Source organism: Podarcis erhardii (genome assembly GCF_964252035.2).
Source record: "Podarcis erhardii genome assembly, chromosome: 3".
In the NCBI taxonomy this organism is placed as follows: domain Eukaryota; kingdom Metazoa; phylum Chordata; class Lepidosauria; order Squamata; family Lacertidae; genus Podarcis; species Podarcis erhardii.
In genome coordinates, this window is record NC_138507.1 from 59,886,434 (window position 1) to 59,905,828 (window position 19,395).

Below are 19,395 nucleotides of genomic sequence, written 5' to 3' on the forward strand. Positions count from 1 at the left end.
ATTTTTTTGTTTCTTTTAAATGCAAAAGGCAACATTGGAATCAATTTGTTTCTCTTCTTTAACTTTCTGTCAAAAGACATTCCATTCACAGTCAATGAACTTCCCCAAAAATTTCTGTCTCTGACACCCCGTTCCCAGGTTTGAGACGGTGGAAATTTATCTTTCTTTACTCTCTCTCCTGCAGGGTTGAACAATCAAAATTCCCCCCTTTTCTCCTGCTTCCAAGAGGGGTTTTGGTGGTTAAAACTGAAGGAAATTTAGACCTTTATATACGACTTTCCAGACTTTAGCTTGCACAATTTTTGCTTCAATCTGTCTACAAAAGCGGAAGGCGGACTTCCTGTTTAGAGCCTTCCCACTTCAGTACCAAATTAAAATGTTTCTTAATCCAATTTTCCATTCTACTCATGGGTACTTGTTTAGAGTCCAATTGTCCACAGGAAAAAGTCAGCGTTCTCCAGCAACGGCTGTGCGGCTTCACTCCGTAAAAATAGCGGTCGATTCAAAACACTGCGCCGCTCACCCCACGTCGCTTCGGATCCCCGAAAAAGGGTTTCCCTGCGAGTAGGGGAGGCGCTCCTGGTGTCAGCCGAATCCCACGTTCCCAGGCTTCCTCCGCCTGGGATTTTTAAAGGGTCTCCGCCTTCGCTGCGGTGGCAAGACCCGATTTTCACGGAGCGGGTTCCTCTCGGTCAGAGGAGCTCCGCCATTGCCGATGGCGCTCACCCGGAAGTCCAATTCTTTCCTATTGTTTCCCAGCAGGTTGTTCAACCGAAAGTGTCACGTTCAACAGTGATTATTTATGTAGTGGGAATTTCTATTCTTTGTTACTGACTGAAAACTTATGGAGAACAGACATTAACACTGCATAAACAAGACCTACTTGTGCTTCATTAATCTAGAGTGGACTGGATGATATTAAGACCTAAGTTTATATGGAGTACCGGTATATATTTATCTGGGTACAGGCCAATCTTTACCCTTGCATGCCGTGGTCTTTTGGTCCCGTTGTTTCCAGCTGTTGTTTTTTTCTCTGCATACTTACAGACGAAGTGGACTCTGGTCTGTGAAGATTAAATATCTTGTGTTTTATTACTCCAATACATAACAAGAATCTCAATTTCTCAATAAAGCAATTGCTGAGTGGTCTTCCTTCCCTTACTTTATGTTTCTCAATTTTACCATTTGCACCTTTTCCGCACCCTTGAAATCCGGTCCTCCAATGTGGGGGCATTAATTTCCTCCCAGTTGTGGTTAATTTCTATTTGGGCATCTGCAATTAGATATATCACCATCTTTCTATCTTCTGAGATACAAGTCTTAAACGTAGTCAAAGATGATCGCAAAAGGGTCTTCTGACACATGAACTCCTATTATGGCCATCCAAAAAGATCTTATTCTTGGACAGGACCAGAATATGTGCAACATAGCCACATTGCTCATGTTTCATCTACAGCATACTTTGCTTGAACCTGGATAGATATGGTTGATATTGTTGAAGTTGGATTCACGCGGAAAACAAATGTGTACGCATTTTCCTTCAAAACTAGTGCTTATGGTTTGCCTTGGAACATATAACCATAGCCACCACCAAGTGTCCATTGGCATTTCAAGTCCTAAATCCCCTTCTGTTTAACAGCATAAGTATTGAGCGATGTATCCATCACCTTCAAAGGTTAGGTGGCTGGTGTGGTGTGGTGCTTAAAGTGTGAGATTAAGCTCAAATCTCAGAGTTGGGAAGGGCCGTAGCTCAACGGTAGAACATCTCCTTTCCAGGCAGAAGGTCCTAGGTTGAAGCCTACCCTAGCATTTCCAGCTAGGGCTTGTAATGTCCCCTGTCTGAAACCCTGTAGAGCTGTTGACAGTCAGTGTAGACAATACACCAATGGTTTGACAGCATAAAGCAGCTTCCTTGGTTCCTCAGCCTTGATGCCCTGTGGGAATATGGTTGGTTGTACCTATAGGGAAAATGGGCACATGGGTGGAAATTTACTGCAGCCTGACCTTTTGGTAGGGCAGGCTGTGTTAGGCATGATCAGCGCGTGAACACCTCATGCTGGCCTGTGTTTGGTCTACACAGCATACCCTGATAGTGGTGTGATCTCCTTATATGGTAATGTCTTTAACTGCTGAGTATATACAATGTTATAGTTTTGACTGTGGAATAATAAAAATGCTAGGCCGCAGCAGTTTGAGCAGGTTCAGTTCTGATCAGTTCTGTTCAGCTCAGTTCAGCTCAGTTGTTGCTGGGTAGGCCTTTTGAATCCATCCTGGTGTGAGACTGATTTATTTCTTATGGCGAGCAGGCCCTCGTCAATGCCCTGTCATCAGCTCTTGTCCTAGGCTTCTGGGAAGATCAGGATATTATTTATTAAATTGATATACCACCCATCACCTCAAGATCACAGAGCAAGTCTAAATGTAATAATAGTAAATAATGCACCCAGATGGTGGACTTTTCTGGGAACTGATTTAAAATCCTGCTTTTTAAAAAGATGCTGTTGTTGTTAGTATATGTTCCTGTTATTCTGTTTGTTTTAAACGAATGCTTAGATGCCTTGTGGCAGAAAGGCAGTGTATTGTTTCTTCGTTGATTTATTAGATTTCTTACCCACCCTTCACCAAAAGGTCCCAGGGCAGGTTACAGCAATATAGGTATATTTTACTTAAATAATGAAAACCCTAAAGCATCCACTCATTGCCTCTTTCACCTTGCCCAAATAGAAGTAGTTTCACTTTCCAGGGTTACTGTGAAAACAATGATCAATTCTGATTCAAGTATTACTGTTTGAGTATTACCAAATCCCCATTGCATTATTCAGTTAAGTTCCACTTGCTTTTTTGCCTCTATGTTATTTTTTTCCCTTGAATGTCACATATCAAAACACCAGAATGTTACTGGAAGTATGTGTTTCCTTTGAATTCACTGGCTCCAGAGTTCTGATTGTTTCCTCATGCCACAGCATCAAGGACTCTGAACTCATTCACACGCTTGGGGTGCAGCAGAGCTATAAGGGCAGAGGCCAAAAGGGAGGAAACAAAGTTGCACAGATAACTGTCTGGAAAGCTGAAAAATGAGCTCTGCTCATGAAACAAGAATAAGGGGGGACAGCAGGATGGAGCTGATGAGCTCAGAAACAGAGGACGTTGTTAAGAGGAGCACTCTTAAGAAATACCAGATACTTTGTGCAGTAAGTATTGCACTTTGCTTCTTTTTCAAACTTTTAATGTTAAGGTTTGTTGCATTATTGGCTCAAGTTTCATTATGTTTTAACAGTATAAACTTTCCACGGACCGTTGGAAATTTCCTGGCAGGGCATGGCAGAATAGATAAAACTGTCGTTTTAACGGACCAGCAACTCTTGTTGCTGTTCTCAGCTCACAGTCTGCTAAAAGGCGGATACGAATGCCTGACTTTTTCAAAGTTGATGAAAGAAAGCCTGGCCCCTCAGCTGCAATATTGGGTAAAAAATAGTAGGCATTTGTGGCTGCTTTCTGTTATTTATTTTGTTCACAGCCCACTCTATCCTAGTGGCTCATGGTAGCTATATCCCAGTCTGAGTTAACCAGAGCATGTAAATAATAGAAAAAGATGTGTTCTGAAATATAGGGAGGATTGAACAGATGACAACCACACTGCCCTTAAATGTCACTTGTCTCCCCCCCCTCCCAATCCTAAGGATGATATTGCCAGCTTTGACAATTACCCAATGGTGATAGAAAGGCAGGGAAATGGTTCCTCACTATGCATTGCACAAGTGGTTAGCACTTTAGAAGCTAATGTACTATAAGTGCAATAACTACAAATGAGCCGAAACCATTACTGTTTATTCATCTAGGTCCTCACTGACCCTTAAAATCATTGCTGTTCACCAAGGCATTTGAGGGCTGAAAGATATGGTCCCTGTTAATACTGAAATTAGAGCTGTGAGGGTATGTGAAAACCAGTTTTTAGATGTTCTTAGTATTTTTTAAAATGTTTAAAATAGGTTTTTAATTTTTAGTTGCATTGCTTGTTGTTTGCCCCCTTGGCTCCTTGGGAGAAAGGATGGAATTGAAATGTAATAGGAGTAATAATACTCTGGGTGGTAATGGCAGTCCAAGGTTCCAGGCAAGGGACTGCAGATCACCTGCTAGCTAAACTTTTTATACGGCGATACCATGGATTATACCTGAGACCTTCTGAGTGCAAGAAACATGCACTTCCACGTTCCTGCATTGCAATGGGTTGGACTAGATGACCCTTGGAGTCACTTCCAACTGTGATTCTATGTTTCTATAACTCCCTTCCCCAATGCCAATGCCCATGGAAATACAATGTGCATCTCCCAGGTTCTAAATCAGGAAGCAAATAGTTGGGGAAATGTTAGGCAACAAGTGTTATTTAGCTTCCGTCATGGTGTTCCACTGTGCCAGATGCGGTTTAGTCATGCTGGCCACATGACCCGGAAAACTCTGGACAAATGCCAGCTCCCTCAGCCTGAAGCGGTATGAGCGCCAAACCTCAAGCTTGACTGGACTTCACCGTCCAGGGATCCTTTACCTTTATCTAGGCCAGGCTTCCTCTACCTCGGCCCTCCAGATGTTTTGAGACCCCAGTCCCCATCATCCCTGACCTCTGGTCCTAGCTAGGGATCATGGGAGTTGTAGGCCAAAAACATCTGAAGGGCTGAGGTTGAGGAAGTCTGATCTGGGCAATTTTATTGTGACAGCTTGTCATGGACTTGTTGGTAGCAGAGGCATGGTAGGAGGAACCAGCTGGGGAACAACCATGGGAAGAAGGCTTGGAGCTTGGGGAGTGGTAGTGGGGCAATGATGAGTGGTAAGAGAGAGAAGATGCAGAAGAGGAGGTGTTGGAAGCTGAAGCGGTAACAGGGCTTAGTGAGCTGGGAGAATCTGGCAGAGAAAAGTCCAGAATCCGAGGCAGAAGCTGAAGTAGGAGAGTGGACAACATGCAGAGAGTCAGGTGGGTGTCACAGCTGTCTCCCTTTCCTGCTGCAACAAGCTCGCCTCCCCACTTATCTCCCAGAACCAGAAGAGGCATGAAAATGGAGGAGAAGAGTTTGGCTGCCTACAGGTGCAGTCTCCAGTTGCTTGGAAAAAGGCCTGGAGAGGAGGGGACTTAAACAGCTGTGGGGAGGTGGGGACTTTCAGTCTTGGCTTTTGATTTCCATGCAGGAAGACCAGCAAGAATGAGCTTCTCTGCTCATTAGGCTGGACACACAACCAAGTCTGAGGAGATTGTGTTTTTGCTAATACAGTGGTACCTCGGGTTAAGTACTTAAATCTTTCCGGAGGTCCATTCTTAACCTGAAGACCACTTTAGCTAATGGGGCCTCCTCCTGCCGCCGCGCCGCCAGAGCACAATTTCTGTTCTCATCCTGAAGCAGAGTTCTTAACCTGAGGTACTATTTCTGGGTTAGCAAGTCTGTAACCTGAAGCATATGTAACCTGAGGTACCACTGTAAAGAGTTCACTCCATCTTTAAACTGTGTGATTACTGACCCATGCACTTCTGTGGTACAGCATAAGCTTGAGACATATTTTTTTTGCTGAATAAATGAGGAAAAAACAAACATGCCCATTTACGTAGTCTCTTAATCTCTTTAAGCATTCACTGGTATATTATAATCCTGGCCAAACTCCATCAAGGTACTGGGCAGAATAGTAGAGTGCAAAGTTACAGAAATGAGGAACTGTTCAACAAGGACTTAAAGGATCGGAATGAGAGGTTAGCATTTGATGAGTTAAGCAGACATGAGTTTGGCAGCAGTGCAAGGAGCACATTGCCCTGCCTTTCCTTGACTTAAAGAAAACCCAAATTTTCAATAAAGTGACTTGAACTACAAAAACAAGCATGCAGGTTGAAGTGGTTTTGGACAGAAGTTGTGGGTGTGTTTGCATGTGCAAAAAAATAATAATTTTATTTCATATAAACACAAGTGTGATCTGAACCAGAAGTGACTGAAAAGGAATGAGACCTTAGGGTCATAGTAGATAGTACAGTGGACCCTCCAGATACAAACTTAATTTGCCCCGGAGGTCCATACTTACCCCAAAAAGTCTGTATCTGGAGGCGCCGCTTCTGCGCACACACGCAACACGATAGAGTGTTTCTGCGTTTGCTGCGTTCGTAACTCGAAATTACGTTACCCAAAGGTAATGTAACCCGAGGTATCACTGTAGATAGCTTGATATTGACTCAGTGTGCGGCAGCTGTGAAAAGAGCCAATTCCATGCCTGGGATCATCAGGAAAAGAATTGAAAATAAAATCATGATGCCATAATAGAAATCTATGGTGTGATTGCATATTGTAGAGTTGGAAAAGAGTCAGAAAAGAGGAACCAAAATGGTTAAGGGGACTGAGCAACTCTCCTATGAGTAAAGGTTGCAGTATGTGGGAATTTCCAGCTTAGAAAAAAGGTGAGGGAAAAGCAACATGATAGATGTTTCTGCAATGTTTATACAATGCATGGCATGGAGAAAGTGAATAGAGAAAAGTTTTTTCCCCATCATAACTCTCAAACTCGTGGACATCTAGTGAAACTGAATCTTGGAAAATTCAGGACAGGTAAAAGAAAGTACATTTAGGAACGTCACTTTAGGAAATACTTGTGTAGATGCAAAGGCTTGTATTTACAAGCCAGTCATTATGTAACTTTAATCCTTTAATCCTTCACTCAAATCTCTGGTTTTCATAAAGACTGTGGCAGAAGAGGTAGGAGGATTGAAAAAGTTCAATAACAGTTTGGTGTTTTTTTTAAAAAAGTAAAATGCACAAAACTGAGTTCTCCCAGTTATATTCAAAGCAAGCCCTCTTGTAAACAACTGCTATAAACAACAGTTGAGGAGAATGTCAGAAAAGATAAAAGGGGCTCATTTACCCCCACCCCACCCCAAATTCTAGTATGTTGAGGGTAGATAGTATAGTATACACTGATCATCATAGATGATTTAGGCACACTTCCTGGGGTTGATGGCAACTGCAGTCCTGCAACTTCTGGAGGGCCAAAGATTCCCACATCTGCCTTGGAGAGATAGTTAGTGCCTCCTCATCTCATTCTGGGGCCAAGTGAAAACCTATTTGCTCAGCCGTTTGCAGGATATTAATTTTAATTAGTTATTGCTGGAGATGGAAATCTGCTCGGTGCTTTAAGCAATGTTTTTGTGAGAGTGTACTCACCAATACAGATCTGTATTTAAAGATTTAGGTTTCAATTATATTTGTTTTACTTCATATGGGTTTCTTATGGTGTTTGCTCAGTCTGTATCAGCTTCAGCTGCATTGTTCCCTGCCCTGACATTGGTCGTGATAAACACACACACACACACACACACACACACACACACACACACCATACGCTGAATCAACTGGAACAAGCCATTTAGTTCAGCATCTGTTCTCAGGGTGGCAAACCAGATGCCAAAAGCGGGAACCAATTATACAAAAAGGGGTTCAGTGCAGTACTCACTATAGAACACCATTCAAAACTCCATTTGAATGCAGTTTTGAATGGTGTTCTAAAGCAGGAGCCAAGCGCAAGAGCACTGTAATTCTCTTTTAAAGCCACCTAGGTTGGTGGAAATCAGTGCTTCTTGTGGGAGTGAAGGCCATAGTTTAACTATGCACCAAGGGGAAATGTACTTTCAGCTGCGTTGAAACTGTTACGTTCTGCTTCATTGAATGAAGGGCCAATTATAAATATTGTAAGTTGAATAAATAAAACACAGCTAAGCATGGAAGCTGGGGTGGTGGGATGAAAGCTGGGAGGTAGGCATTAGATCCTTTGAGCCTGTCTCCATTCCTTCTCCCACATGCTGCGTAAGTTTGCATAAGTCTGTCTTCATATTTTGGCTCCACTTGGGGAAGTACAGCACATATCCCTAGCACAGGAGGAAAGAAGGAAGAGCTCTGCACACAATATCCAGAGTAGTGCTGTTGGAGATATGCAGCGTAAGGTAAGGCCGACATGGGAGGATAGGGAATGGGATCCATAGCTCTGGCTCCCCTACAAAGACACAGTTCTGCTGGTCTTCTACAAATAAGTTGGAAATCACTGCTAAATAGAAACTTTTGCTTTTGCTTCGCTTATTGGGTATGGCAATCAATCTATGGGATGAGAAAAGCTATGATATGTGTCTTTCATCCTTGGTGATTTTTGCTGGTGTTGTCTAAAGGCTTATATAGCTTTATTCATGTTGCCCCATCCCACCACCATATTCTAATTCTTCTACAGCCACAGCAGGCACTGTAATTCTCCAATGGTTTGACTTTGCCCCTGACGGCACACTCTTCCATTGTCTCTCAAGACAGACAGATGCCAACAACAACATTCCTCCACCACCACAAAGAAATCCAGATAGCCTAATTTGCATATTGTTCCAAAATCCTTACAAAATTTTAAAATCCTATGGAGGTTTTTTTTTTTAAATGGGTTTATTCCTGACGTTTAATCCAAAGACATTGAGAAGGATCAGTAGAAATATTTTACCACTTACCCAAGCCACAATATCTTTTGAAGCTACGATGACAATGATTTATACAATGCTATCAACCCTCATTATACCTGTGTGTGTCTACACACACACACACACACACACACACACACAGAGAGAGAGAGTTTATTTGTACTGGTCTGTCATAATGATGTGGTGTTTCTCAATGTCCTAAAGGCAGGGACAGGGAAAGGAGAAGGGGGAAGGAAGAGAAAGAAGGAGACTTTTCTCAATAGTAAATGGCTTTGGAATGGGGTTAAAGGAAGCCTTGGTAGAGGGAAGAAGGGTCTCTGTATGTGATTATATTAGCTCTCTGGTGACAGGAAGAACTGTGGGGGTGGAATTGGGTGGGAGTAAAACTGGTATTAAGAGGAAAGATGGGAAATATGGGAGGTAGGGCGTGGAGTGAGAGAGAGGGAGACAGTTTTAGGACTCTGATGATGGGGGAAGAAAACTGCAGAGGAGGAGACCCTGGCAAGGGATAGATGGACTGGAAGTGGGCAAGCAAGAAGAGGCACTGGGAAATGAAGGGGATGATCTTGATGTCCCTCCATTTGCCCACTCAAACTTCTGCCTATTCCATTCCTCAGCTGAAGAGATAAAGAATGCAGATACCTCAAATATTTCACGGTATCTCTGCACAATGCATTTCACACCTGGTGATGTTTCATTAACAAGCAAACACCCATGTATGTTCAAAACCCATCCTCTGAGCTAAACCTTCTCAAACTGCACAAGCTAGCTGACAAACTTGCTCTTAAGATTCTGCACATCTGGAGGATACCACACAAAAGTGGCAATCTCTACCAAGTGGCAGTGAGATTCCAGGGGGTTCCACCCAGGGCCATGTTTCCATTGGGAGTTCAGATATGGCAGAGGCAGTAGCATTTTAAGACATATGGTTTATTTTACACCTAGATGCATCAAGAGAGTTCCTTGGAGAGGGAGAGAATTCACAGTGTTACATCTCAAGTGGGGCTTGTTCTGCACAGCAGCACAGCATTACAGTCCAAGTCATCCTGCATGCCATTCCTGTCCCTCTCCCCCAGCCTCCCAAGATGGTTCTGCCCTCCAGCAGCTCATGGAGGACTCCTCTTTGTTCTCTCTTCTTGTTACACCTTACTAAAAAACTCAAACCTCCTTCCTGTCACCTCACATTCCCCCCTTCACTTTAGTAACCTCTGCTTTGTGCAGACCTAGGGGATTCCTCATGAGGTGATAGCAACTGTTTATTTCATAATGTTCTGTTTTGTTCTGAAGCTGAGAGCTCAGTGAAGCATGCTGGACAGAGATGTCCTGGGCTGCTGGGCCATGCTGTCCCTGCTTATGCTGTTCCAAACAGTAGGTTTTGCAGCAGTGTCTTGGAGAATATATGGACATGGGTGTTGCTGTGGGCTAAACCACAGAGCCTAGGACTTGCCGATCAGAAGGTCGGTGGTTCAAATCCCCACGACGGGGTGAGCTCCCGTTGCTCGGGCCCAGCTCCTGCCAACCTAGCAGTTCAAAAGCACGTCAAAGTGCAAGTAGATAAATAGGTACCGCTCTGGCGGGAAGGTAAACGGCGTTTCCGTGCGCTGCTCTGGTTCGCCAGAAGCAGCTTAGTCATGCTGGCCACATGACCCGGAAGCTGTACGCCGGCTCCCTCGGCCAATAAAGCGGGATGAGCGCCGCAACCTCAGAGTCGGCCACAACTGGACCTAATGGTCAGGGGTCCCTTTACCTTTACCTTGGAGAATATGGATTAACACGAGCTAATAAGGATCAGGCTGAATGTCCATTTTGTCTGTCTGGCATCTTGTTTCCTACAATGCCCAAACGGATGCCCAGTAGCAGTCCTGATCTGTTTGCAGGGAGGCTAGACAATGTTGTCAAATTATTGAGCATTCATTTGGACTTGTTTCTGAGGAGGGTAGATGATGTTGTGTCAAGCAAGTGTTGTCCCACACTTGCCAGTGCATCCCCCTGTTATTTTCCATATTGCAAAAGGTCTCATCTTTGGGACATACAGTACAGGTTTGCTACGCGTTGCCTCCCCATCAACTGTAATTGAGTAACCTGAATTTGCTGGTCCTCCAATCAGTCTGTTCAGCATCATGAGCAAACTTTACACCAGACAATCTAAGCTGGCAGTTTTGGGATTGGCTTGAGAGAGGAAGCATATCAGCAGAAGAACAAGCAGGCTTCAGAGCCAGTCACTCCATCATTGACCAGTGTCTGATTTTACACTGCTCCTGAGCTATAATCAGTGAGGTCAGAAGGAATCATAGTGTTGGAAGGGACCCCAAGGATCATCAAGTTTGACCCCCTGCAATGTAGAAATCTCAACATGTGGTCCCCCTTTAGAGATTAGACTGCATGACTTCCTGTAGGGTTAAATTGAAAGCTACTCTCACATCTCAACAACATAGAACTACTTCTGTCAGTTTTAAACAATTTGAGTGTTTAAACTATTATACTCACGCATGCACAAGCACACACACACACTTTGCCAGAAACAGAACCATTCCAAACACCCAAATGTATGTGTCACAATTATTATAAACAAAATTCTTCCACAATAATAGAATAGAATAGAATAGAATAGAATAGAATAGAATAGAATAGAATAGAATAGAATAGAATAGAATACAGTAACACAGAACTCGCAACATATGAAAAACTTGCATACGAATGCAGACTTGCCATGGACAAATTAAATGATATTTGGAATCCATTCTTACAAATACTGTAATAGGTCAAGATCTGGTGAAGTACAATAACAACCCTGTAAAGTATACAGTTTTGCCCCCCCCCCCTATATTTTCCCTTCTACACGGGTTCTGTTTCTTTTTTTCTTTTTCTCTCTCCTATTTACGCCTCACTATTTTTAGTGAGGACATGGGTGGCACTGTGGGTTAAACCACAGAGCCTAGGGCTTGCCAATCAGAAGGTCGGTGGTTTGAATCCCCACAACGGGGTGAGCTCCTGTTGCTTGGTCCCTGCTCCTGCTAACCTAGCAGTTTGAAAGCATGTCAAACTGCAAGTAGATAAATAGGTACCGCTCCAGTGGGAAGGTAAACAGCGTTTCCGTGTGCTGCTCTGGTTCGCCAGAAGCGGCTTAGTCATGCTGGCCACATGACCTGGAAGCTGTACGCTGGCTCCCTCAGCCAATAAAGCAAGATGAGCGCTGCAACCCCAGAGTCGTCCGCGACTGGACCTAAAGGTCAGGGGTCCCTTTACCTTTACTATTGTTAGTGCACATATGATTATGTACTTTTGAACTTTCAATAAGGATGTTTAAAATAATAATAATAATAACAAAAGGCCCCTATGGCATCCATTTTATGATATGTCATGCCCCCATTTTGTGAATGGCACCCAGGCACTTTCTCAAAATTTCAAATGTGCCCACTGGCTCGAAAACTAGACAGTGCTGTGCTAGATCACACCAATGACCTGAGTGACTGTAAGACAGCCCCCTCTGCTCCTAACCAAACAAACATTGTTGCATGTATTCCAATTCTCTCAGCAATGATATCTCCAGAAATTCAGTGTGTTACTCTGGTTCTGTTTCCTGTGGAATGAAGTCACTGAAGCCTTCTTGACATTTTGTGATATATGGTTCATTTATGCACATTACACAGGCTGAGCAAAGGCAGAGATTTACAGCAGCTTCCACCCCAATGGTCAGACTGATAGGTTCCAGACCTTCATTGAGCTCTGTGTGCTGCAGCTTGCAGGCTCAGCTCCATCTGACTTTAGCTGCAATTCCCAAACCCCTTGCTACTGTAGAGGCCCACATTTGAGAGAGAGAGAGAGATTGTTTCCATTCACGGGGAAGAACCGTTTGTTAACCACATATATGCAATATGCTTATTTTTATACTCTGTGACACATATGTTATTTATAACAGGTTCTTCTAGTTTCTTTGGTGGCTGTATCCCTTGGACTAGGCTTGGGACTTGGACTAAGGAAAACACGAGAAGGTAATCTCACAATCTCCTCAATTTACTAAAAGGGGGTCAAAAATGTCTTACGTCTAGGGCAGGGCTCATGAGGCAAGGTGAGATGACTGCCTCAGGTGGCAGGATCCACAGCAGCAGCAGATCCTGATCTTGGATTGGATTGGATTGATCTTTATTAAGGCCATTGGCCCGTTACACGACAGTTTCCCATACCAACATATTATAGATAAACCTCCAAATTTAAAATCGCCAAAACTTACAAAAGACAAACAAGAGCCGAAGCTAAGCAAGGATAAAGACCACCATCATACATTACAATAATTTGTAACCTATACATCGCCCTCTGCTCATAAATTAATCAAGGATATCAGTGGTGATATCGCCTAAAACATAGATCATGGTTTAAAACAATGGTGATGTCACCTAAAACATAGATCATGGATCAAAACAATGGTGATGTCCCCTAAAACATAGATCATGGTTTAAAGGGGTTATCCGAGCCACACAGGAGACCGTTTCTCTTCTTTTGGGATAGGACGCTGATCAAGAATCTGGCAACCATGAGCTTCGATCGTGTCATCGGCAAGATCCTGATCTTCATTCCCCCTTTGTTCCTGATATAGATCTTCAACACTGCTTCTTCCCTGGTGGGGATGGAGGCACCATTTTGTCATTTGCCTCAAGTGCCAAACTTCATTGGGCCAGCCCTGTCCAGGGGATATGCTTCAAGTCTAGTTTTAAGTGAGATGATAAAACTTATGTCTGGGCTCAAGGGCAACCCAAAACATTTGCTGCCTGAGGCAAAGACCAGTATGATGCCTGCTTCCCATTTCACGAGCAGAACTCAACCAGATTGGTACTGAATCATACTTCAGTCATGGCAACAGGTGCATAAGTCAGGCCATGTGGCAAACACAGTTCTGTCCTCCATCATATGGGAATGCTAGAGGGAAGCTCAGGGGGAGAGGCCAGGGGGACTGTTGCCACTGCCTCCCCTCTGAATGCCAGCCACTGTGATTTCTATCCTTGCTCAGTCTCTGTTAGTGGTCTCCTATGGCTCAGATGCATGACTTGTATCTGCAAGAAGCCATGTATTCAGTAGTGTGGGCCCAATTTTGTGAGACTCACTTCCAGTTGAGATCAGACAGGCCTCATCCCTGCTGAACTTACAGTGCTTTTGGAATACCCCCCCCCCAGCATACTTTTTATTTGAACTGTGATTTTATAGTTTTAACTCATTTTGAGTCTTATTGTATTGAGTCTGTTGTACACTGCTTACAAGACTGAAATTAAACAGCACACCAATGGTTGACATAAAAAAAATATCAATCTGCCGCCTGAGGCAGCTGACTCACTCTGCCTAATGGTAGGTCTGACTCTGTTCAGGCTCTGCCACGTCAAACATCTGGAGGTGTGTGTGTGTGCCTGTGTGTGTGTGTGTGTGTGTGTGTGACATGACTGAATGCTCCGCTATACAAACCTTTCCCCCTTTGGCTTCTAGTTTTCAATTTGGATTGGGGGGAGGGAATATGAAGTAACAAAGGTTTGTTAAAACTGATTTAACTTTCCATGGATTGCATCCTCTATTTATACATAGAAACGTGAATAGTGCTGGAAGTCTGTTAACATTTCTTTGTGACAAGGGAAGAAATTGATTCTGTACTTGTTTACTAATTGGGCACAGAATTATAGGTGTCCATAGTTCAGAATGATCTGAAATGTTACAATTATATTAGAAAATCATTGCTGTTACCAGTTGCCACAGGCAGTGAGATAAGGTGACATGAAAAGCTTTTCTTTCTTTCGTTAACTTTTATTTATGAAATTTTAACAGCTTTTATACACATACCATGCAGTATCCATCACTTATCTCTTTTACTAAGATTTCCCAATCCATCTCTCTGTGGTATTTTTCTAGGGAAATCTTGATCTGTTACATATCCTAATATTTCACCCATTATCATTTCAAGTCTTCCTTTTTGATGTTACCTGCTTCTCATATGTTAACTCCTACTTGTAGGTTAATTTGTATATTATACCCTCTAAGATAATCTCCAAAACACCTCCACTCTTCTCTTATCTTTAACTCATCCTTATTCCTCAGTTTCATGGTCATGGTTACTAATTATATGTATTCTATCAATTTGTTCTGCCAAATTTCCCTCATGGGGAAACTGCATTTCCACCCAAAAGCAACTGAAAGCTGCACAATAAATGCCCATGAAGCCTACACGAACCAGTCATAGAATGTTGTGTACCTAACATTGTGCCAAAGTCAAAGTGTAGGTTAGAAGAAATGAAATACCGTAATATTTGAAATCTGAGCACACCCACATTCCAAAGTACTATAACCAAAAATATTTGATATCTTAAAATATCTTTTGAACATCCTAGGAATTAAAGTTCACAACATTCCGTCTAATAATAAACTCAGGTGGTGAGTGCTGACTAGGTTTGAACAAGGACACAGCTGGGATAGGTGGTACAGCATGAGACTTTTAATATCAGGGTTATGGGTTCAACACCCACATTGGACAAAAGATTCCTGCCTTTCAGGGGGTTGGAGTAGATGACTTTTGGTACTTTCCAACTCTATGATTCTATGATCAACATGCTGATAAGAACCCTGAGGTTTACAAGGATAATTTTTTTTTAAAAAAAAAAACAACAACAGCTAAGGAGGCACCTGCTCCTTTAGTTATCCTTCCTCAACCTGTTGTTGGAGTCCAACACCCATCATGTCTTACCTAGCATGGCCAGTGATCAAGGGTTGTTTAACCACAAACACCTGGAGGTCACCAGATTGAGGCATACCTGCCATTTTTGTGGGGCAGGGATGGGGAACCTGTACCCCCTGATTTTGGACTCTCATCAACCCTAGCCAGCATAAACAAATTTGGTTCAGACACTGCATAGTTAAACCAAGGAACTTGCTTGCTTAGCAGGTTCAGATAGCCAACTGGCTTTAAAAAGAGGATTAGACAAAATCATGGAGGATAAAGACTACCAGTGGCTACTAGCCACAATGGCTATGTTCTGCCTCCATGGTCGGAGGGATTATGCTTCTGAATACCAGTATCTGGACACTGCAGGAGGGGAGAGTGCTGTTTTGTTCTTGCTTGTGGGCTTCTCATAGTCACCTAGTTGGGCATTGTGAGAAAATGATGCACTTGCAAAGGTGAACAGTTCCAAAAGCATTCTCATGCATAGCTAAGTATGTTTCCTGAAATGAGTATTATTGACCAAATGAAGCAGCTGCAATACAATTGGAGAAAGCAACAGGTTGCATTATATCCCCTCTCCCTAAATGCTCGTATTCCACAATACCTTTATTATCCTGGATACTGTAAAGATATGAAGGGCTCAAGCAACCAAATTCATCCTCCACCCCTCCATTTTGCTTTTCCAATTGATGTACAACATTCTGTGACTCCAGGAAACTACTGAGCGTGTGCAGTCTTCACTGTGCCTTTGACTTTCTTTCTTTCTTTCTTTCTTTCTTTCTTTCTTTCTTTCTTTCTTTCTTTCTCTCTCTCTCTCTCTCTCTCTCTCTCTCTCTCTTTCTTTCTTTCTTTCTTTCTCTCTACATTCATGCATGCATGCATGCATGCACGCATAGTTTGGGCTCTCTCTGTCTATTCTATCCTGATGCCACCATCTTGTAATTCCATTCCCCCACCCTCTCCCACAAACATATTTAAAAGCGTATAGGATGTTAATCAGCCAAAGGTGTGGTTGGACCTCTCATGGAGGAGACACATGAAGAAGGGCCTCAGATGATATTGCAGGGTCTGGGTTGGTTCATATGTATAGAGGCGGTCCTTGAGGCATTGCGACCCTGAGTTGTTTCAGGTTTTATAGGTCAAAACCAACATTTTGAATTGGGCCAGGAAACTAATTGGCAGCCAGTGCAGTTGGACCAGGATCGGTGTAATATGCTCTTGCCTCAGTAAGCAACCTGGTTGCCGAATTCTGCACCAGGTGTAGTTTCCAAAATATCTTCAGGGGCAGTCCTACATATTACACATTGCAGCAATCTACCCGAGAGATTATCAGAGCATAGACAACAGTAATTAGGCTATCCCTATCCAGACAGCTGGGTCACTAACCAAAGATGGATGGAAAACACTCTGTGCCGCTGAGGCCACTTGTGCCTCAAGAAGCTGCAAAGCATCTAGAAGTATCAACAAGCTACACACCCACTGCTTCAGATGGTATACAACCACATAAAGAATGGCTTCTACATATCTGGATGGGCTTGGCTAAACAATTTTTTAAAAAAGCATTTATGACACCAACAGGCTTTCACAAAGATCTGAGGTGAAGCTAAGAACTGACTCAGTTTTCTCTCTTTCATTCAAATGGATCTTTTTGTATGTTTTTTCCTCCTCCAGAAGAAACATCTTGGTTGAAAGAAAGTTGTACCTCTTCTAACACAGCTCAGTGTCCAGAAGGGTAAGATTAATGTATTCACAACTGTTCACTTAGGATGTCTGTATTTTTTGTGATTTTGTTATGTAAATAAGCACAAAAATATTTTTTTATTTATTGAGAACCATCATTCCAAGTTGATGTTAGTCACAGCTTAAAGGTAAAGGTACCCCTAACCATTAGGTCCAGTCGCGGATGACTCTGGGGTTGCAGCGCTCATCTTGCTCTATAGGCTGAGGGAGCCGGCGTTTGTCCGCAGAGAGCTTCCAGGTCATGTGGCCAGAATGACTAAGCTGCTTCTGGTCAACCTGAGCAGCACATGGAAATGCTGTTTACCTTCCCACCGGAGCGATACCTATTTATCTACTTGCACTTTGACGCTCTTTCAAACTGCTAGGTGGGCAGGAGCAGGGACGGAGCAATGGGAGCTCACCCCGTTGCAGGGATTCGAACCACCGACCTTCTGATAGGCAAGCCCAAGGCTCTGTGGTTTAGACCTCAGCGCCACCCGCATCCCTTAGTCACAGCTTAGAAGACCATATAAAACGTATGGGCTAGATCGTTCTGCAAGTTCATGAATAATTACAGCGACGTCTGAGAAAAAGTTTAGTGCTGTACCCTAATGGTATTTTCAGATTTCCTTTTTCTTTTTACCTTACCACAGCATTGCCTCTGCTCTGCCATCCTGACAGCCTATTTTATCTGTGCATCACTGCAGTTACCCTCTGTGTAACTGCTGCATAGGCATTCTTTCTCATTTCCTGCATTGCATTTGGAGAACACTTTCTCTGTTGCTGTGCTTTGAGCTGCCCAAACCTACAACAAGAACATGCACGTCCTTCATCCTCCATCATGAGATCTTCTTGGGTATGTTCTGTGTACATGAGCCACAGAAGCTCAGTCAAGCAGTTGCGCTCGCCACATGAAACAGTTATTTAGCAGAGCTCACTTGTACTTGGCACACACAGACATACACTTGTTGTAAATAAAAATATGCCCTTTTCCCTTATGGGGTATCCAAAAGCCCATATAGAGTCCTTACATAGGTTCCCTATTGGTAGGAGAAAATAACAGAGGCCAACCAGAGAATATTGAGAAGCAAAGCAGCTAGTAAGCTTGATCTTTATTGATCTGTTGCAACAGGGTACTCCCCTCACAGGCAGGAGAGGAGGAGGACCCCCAAAATTGCTGTGCAAGGGCTTATAAAGACTTTTGAAATTCCCATTCTCTAGATCAAGACCACCCCCAGAAACATTATGCATACATCACAGAAGGGGTGTTACCTAAGACCACCCCTCAGATACATCCCACCTACATCACAGAAATTTAAATGTTGTTTTTCTCTTGTCCTTGTTTATCTCCTGTCTGGCAGGTTACTTGATTGGATTTCCTGGGGAGCCTAGCCATTCTTTTGTAGTGGTAAAATACTTATTTCCTGGGCCAGGTCACAGGCTCACACCTTATTCATATCTTAAATGTGTCCTTAAGACAGGATTTGTGAGGAAAGAGACAATGGGGAGACTTTTCCAGTTTGACCTTGCAGAGAAAACATTTGGTCAGTTTAGGAATCAAAATGGTTCCAGGTTGGCTTTCCTGTGCTGATCTATGTACGTGTGGTTATAAACGTTGCCATATATCTAAAACCATAAAATTCCTATCACATTATCCCCCCTTTGGGGCTAGAATTTTTCTTAAAAATTTTTGCCCCACAAATAATAACATCGTATATTGTAAATGGATGCCTTTGTATAAATATATCATATAAAAATAACATATGTTGCATTTTGTTACTATATTACTTGTGGCATTCTAGCTCTTGGGAGAAACATTTTCTCAATAGTGGCTATGCTTTACATTTAGCAGGAAGGTCCACTAATGACTGAAAAATGCAGTTGGTGGCCATTTTTGTGTGTTTCTCAGGTGTCAAGCTAGCTCTTCTGTGGTCTCACACGGGCATAGTGCTACAGCAACACATCCTCGCTGTTGAATCCCCTCGGGGCTTTCCTATTAACCATGTTGCCTGGCACTCACCATAGCTGGCACAGGTTTGGACACGTCCTGAGAGAAATGTCTTTGCCTTGGCCTTCTATGGGATTTTTATTATTATAGGCTATGGTCTTGCAGTCATGGGAAGTTGCTCACTTGCACTTTAAGGACCAAAAAGCTAATTGCAGCCTGGATACACTTGCCCAATTCAAACTGAGTCCAATTTGAATTTATCTTGCCCCATGGTTCTCAACTCTTCAAACCAATCTGTTAAAAGAAAACCATTCTTAAAAAGGGCACTTGTCCAAATAAGTCAATTTAACTCTATAAGGGATGATTCCTGCTAAACCAAAGCATATCCACCTTCATGTATCTTAGAAGCTTCTCCTTGGTAAAGCGAGTTTTAGCACATTTTTTAAAATGGGTAGGGAAGGTTGGCATAGTGCCAGGTGGGACAATCTAAACATTGGCCTACACAATAGCCTGGTCTATTAGAACACATAAAATGTATGAGAATCCTCCACTGGGGTGTAAGGA

At 42.9% G+C, this 19,395-nt stretch overlaps 1 protein-coding gene across 1 annotated transcript in view; it reads left to right on the top strand.

The window, feature by feature from the left end:
* Positions 1 to 2,948: 2,948 nt before the first annotated feature.
* Positions 2,949 to 19,395, top strand: part of ENPP3 (ectonucleotide pyrophosphatase/phosphodiesterase 3) — a 54,084-nt gene continuing 37,637 nt past the window's right edge. The window contains exons 1-3 of the mRNA XM_081855286.1: positions 2,949 to 3,191; positions 12,390 to 12,462; positions 16,836 to 16,896. Coding sequence (XP_081711412.1) covers positions 3,075 to 3,191; positions 12,390 to 12,462; positions 16,836 to 16,896 — 251 coding nt within the window. The 5' untranslated portion in view covers positions 2,949 to 3,074. The remainder of the gene's footprint in view (positions 3,192 to 12,389; positions 12,463 to 16,835; positions 16,897 to 19,395) is intronic.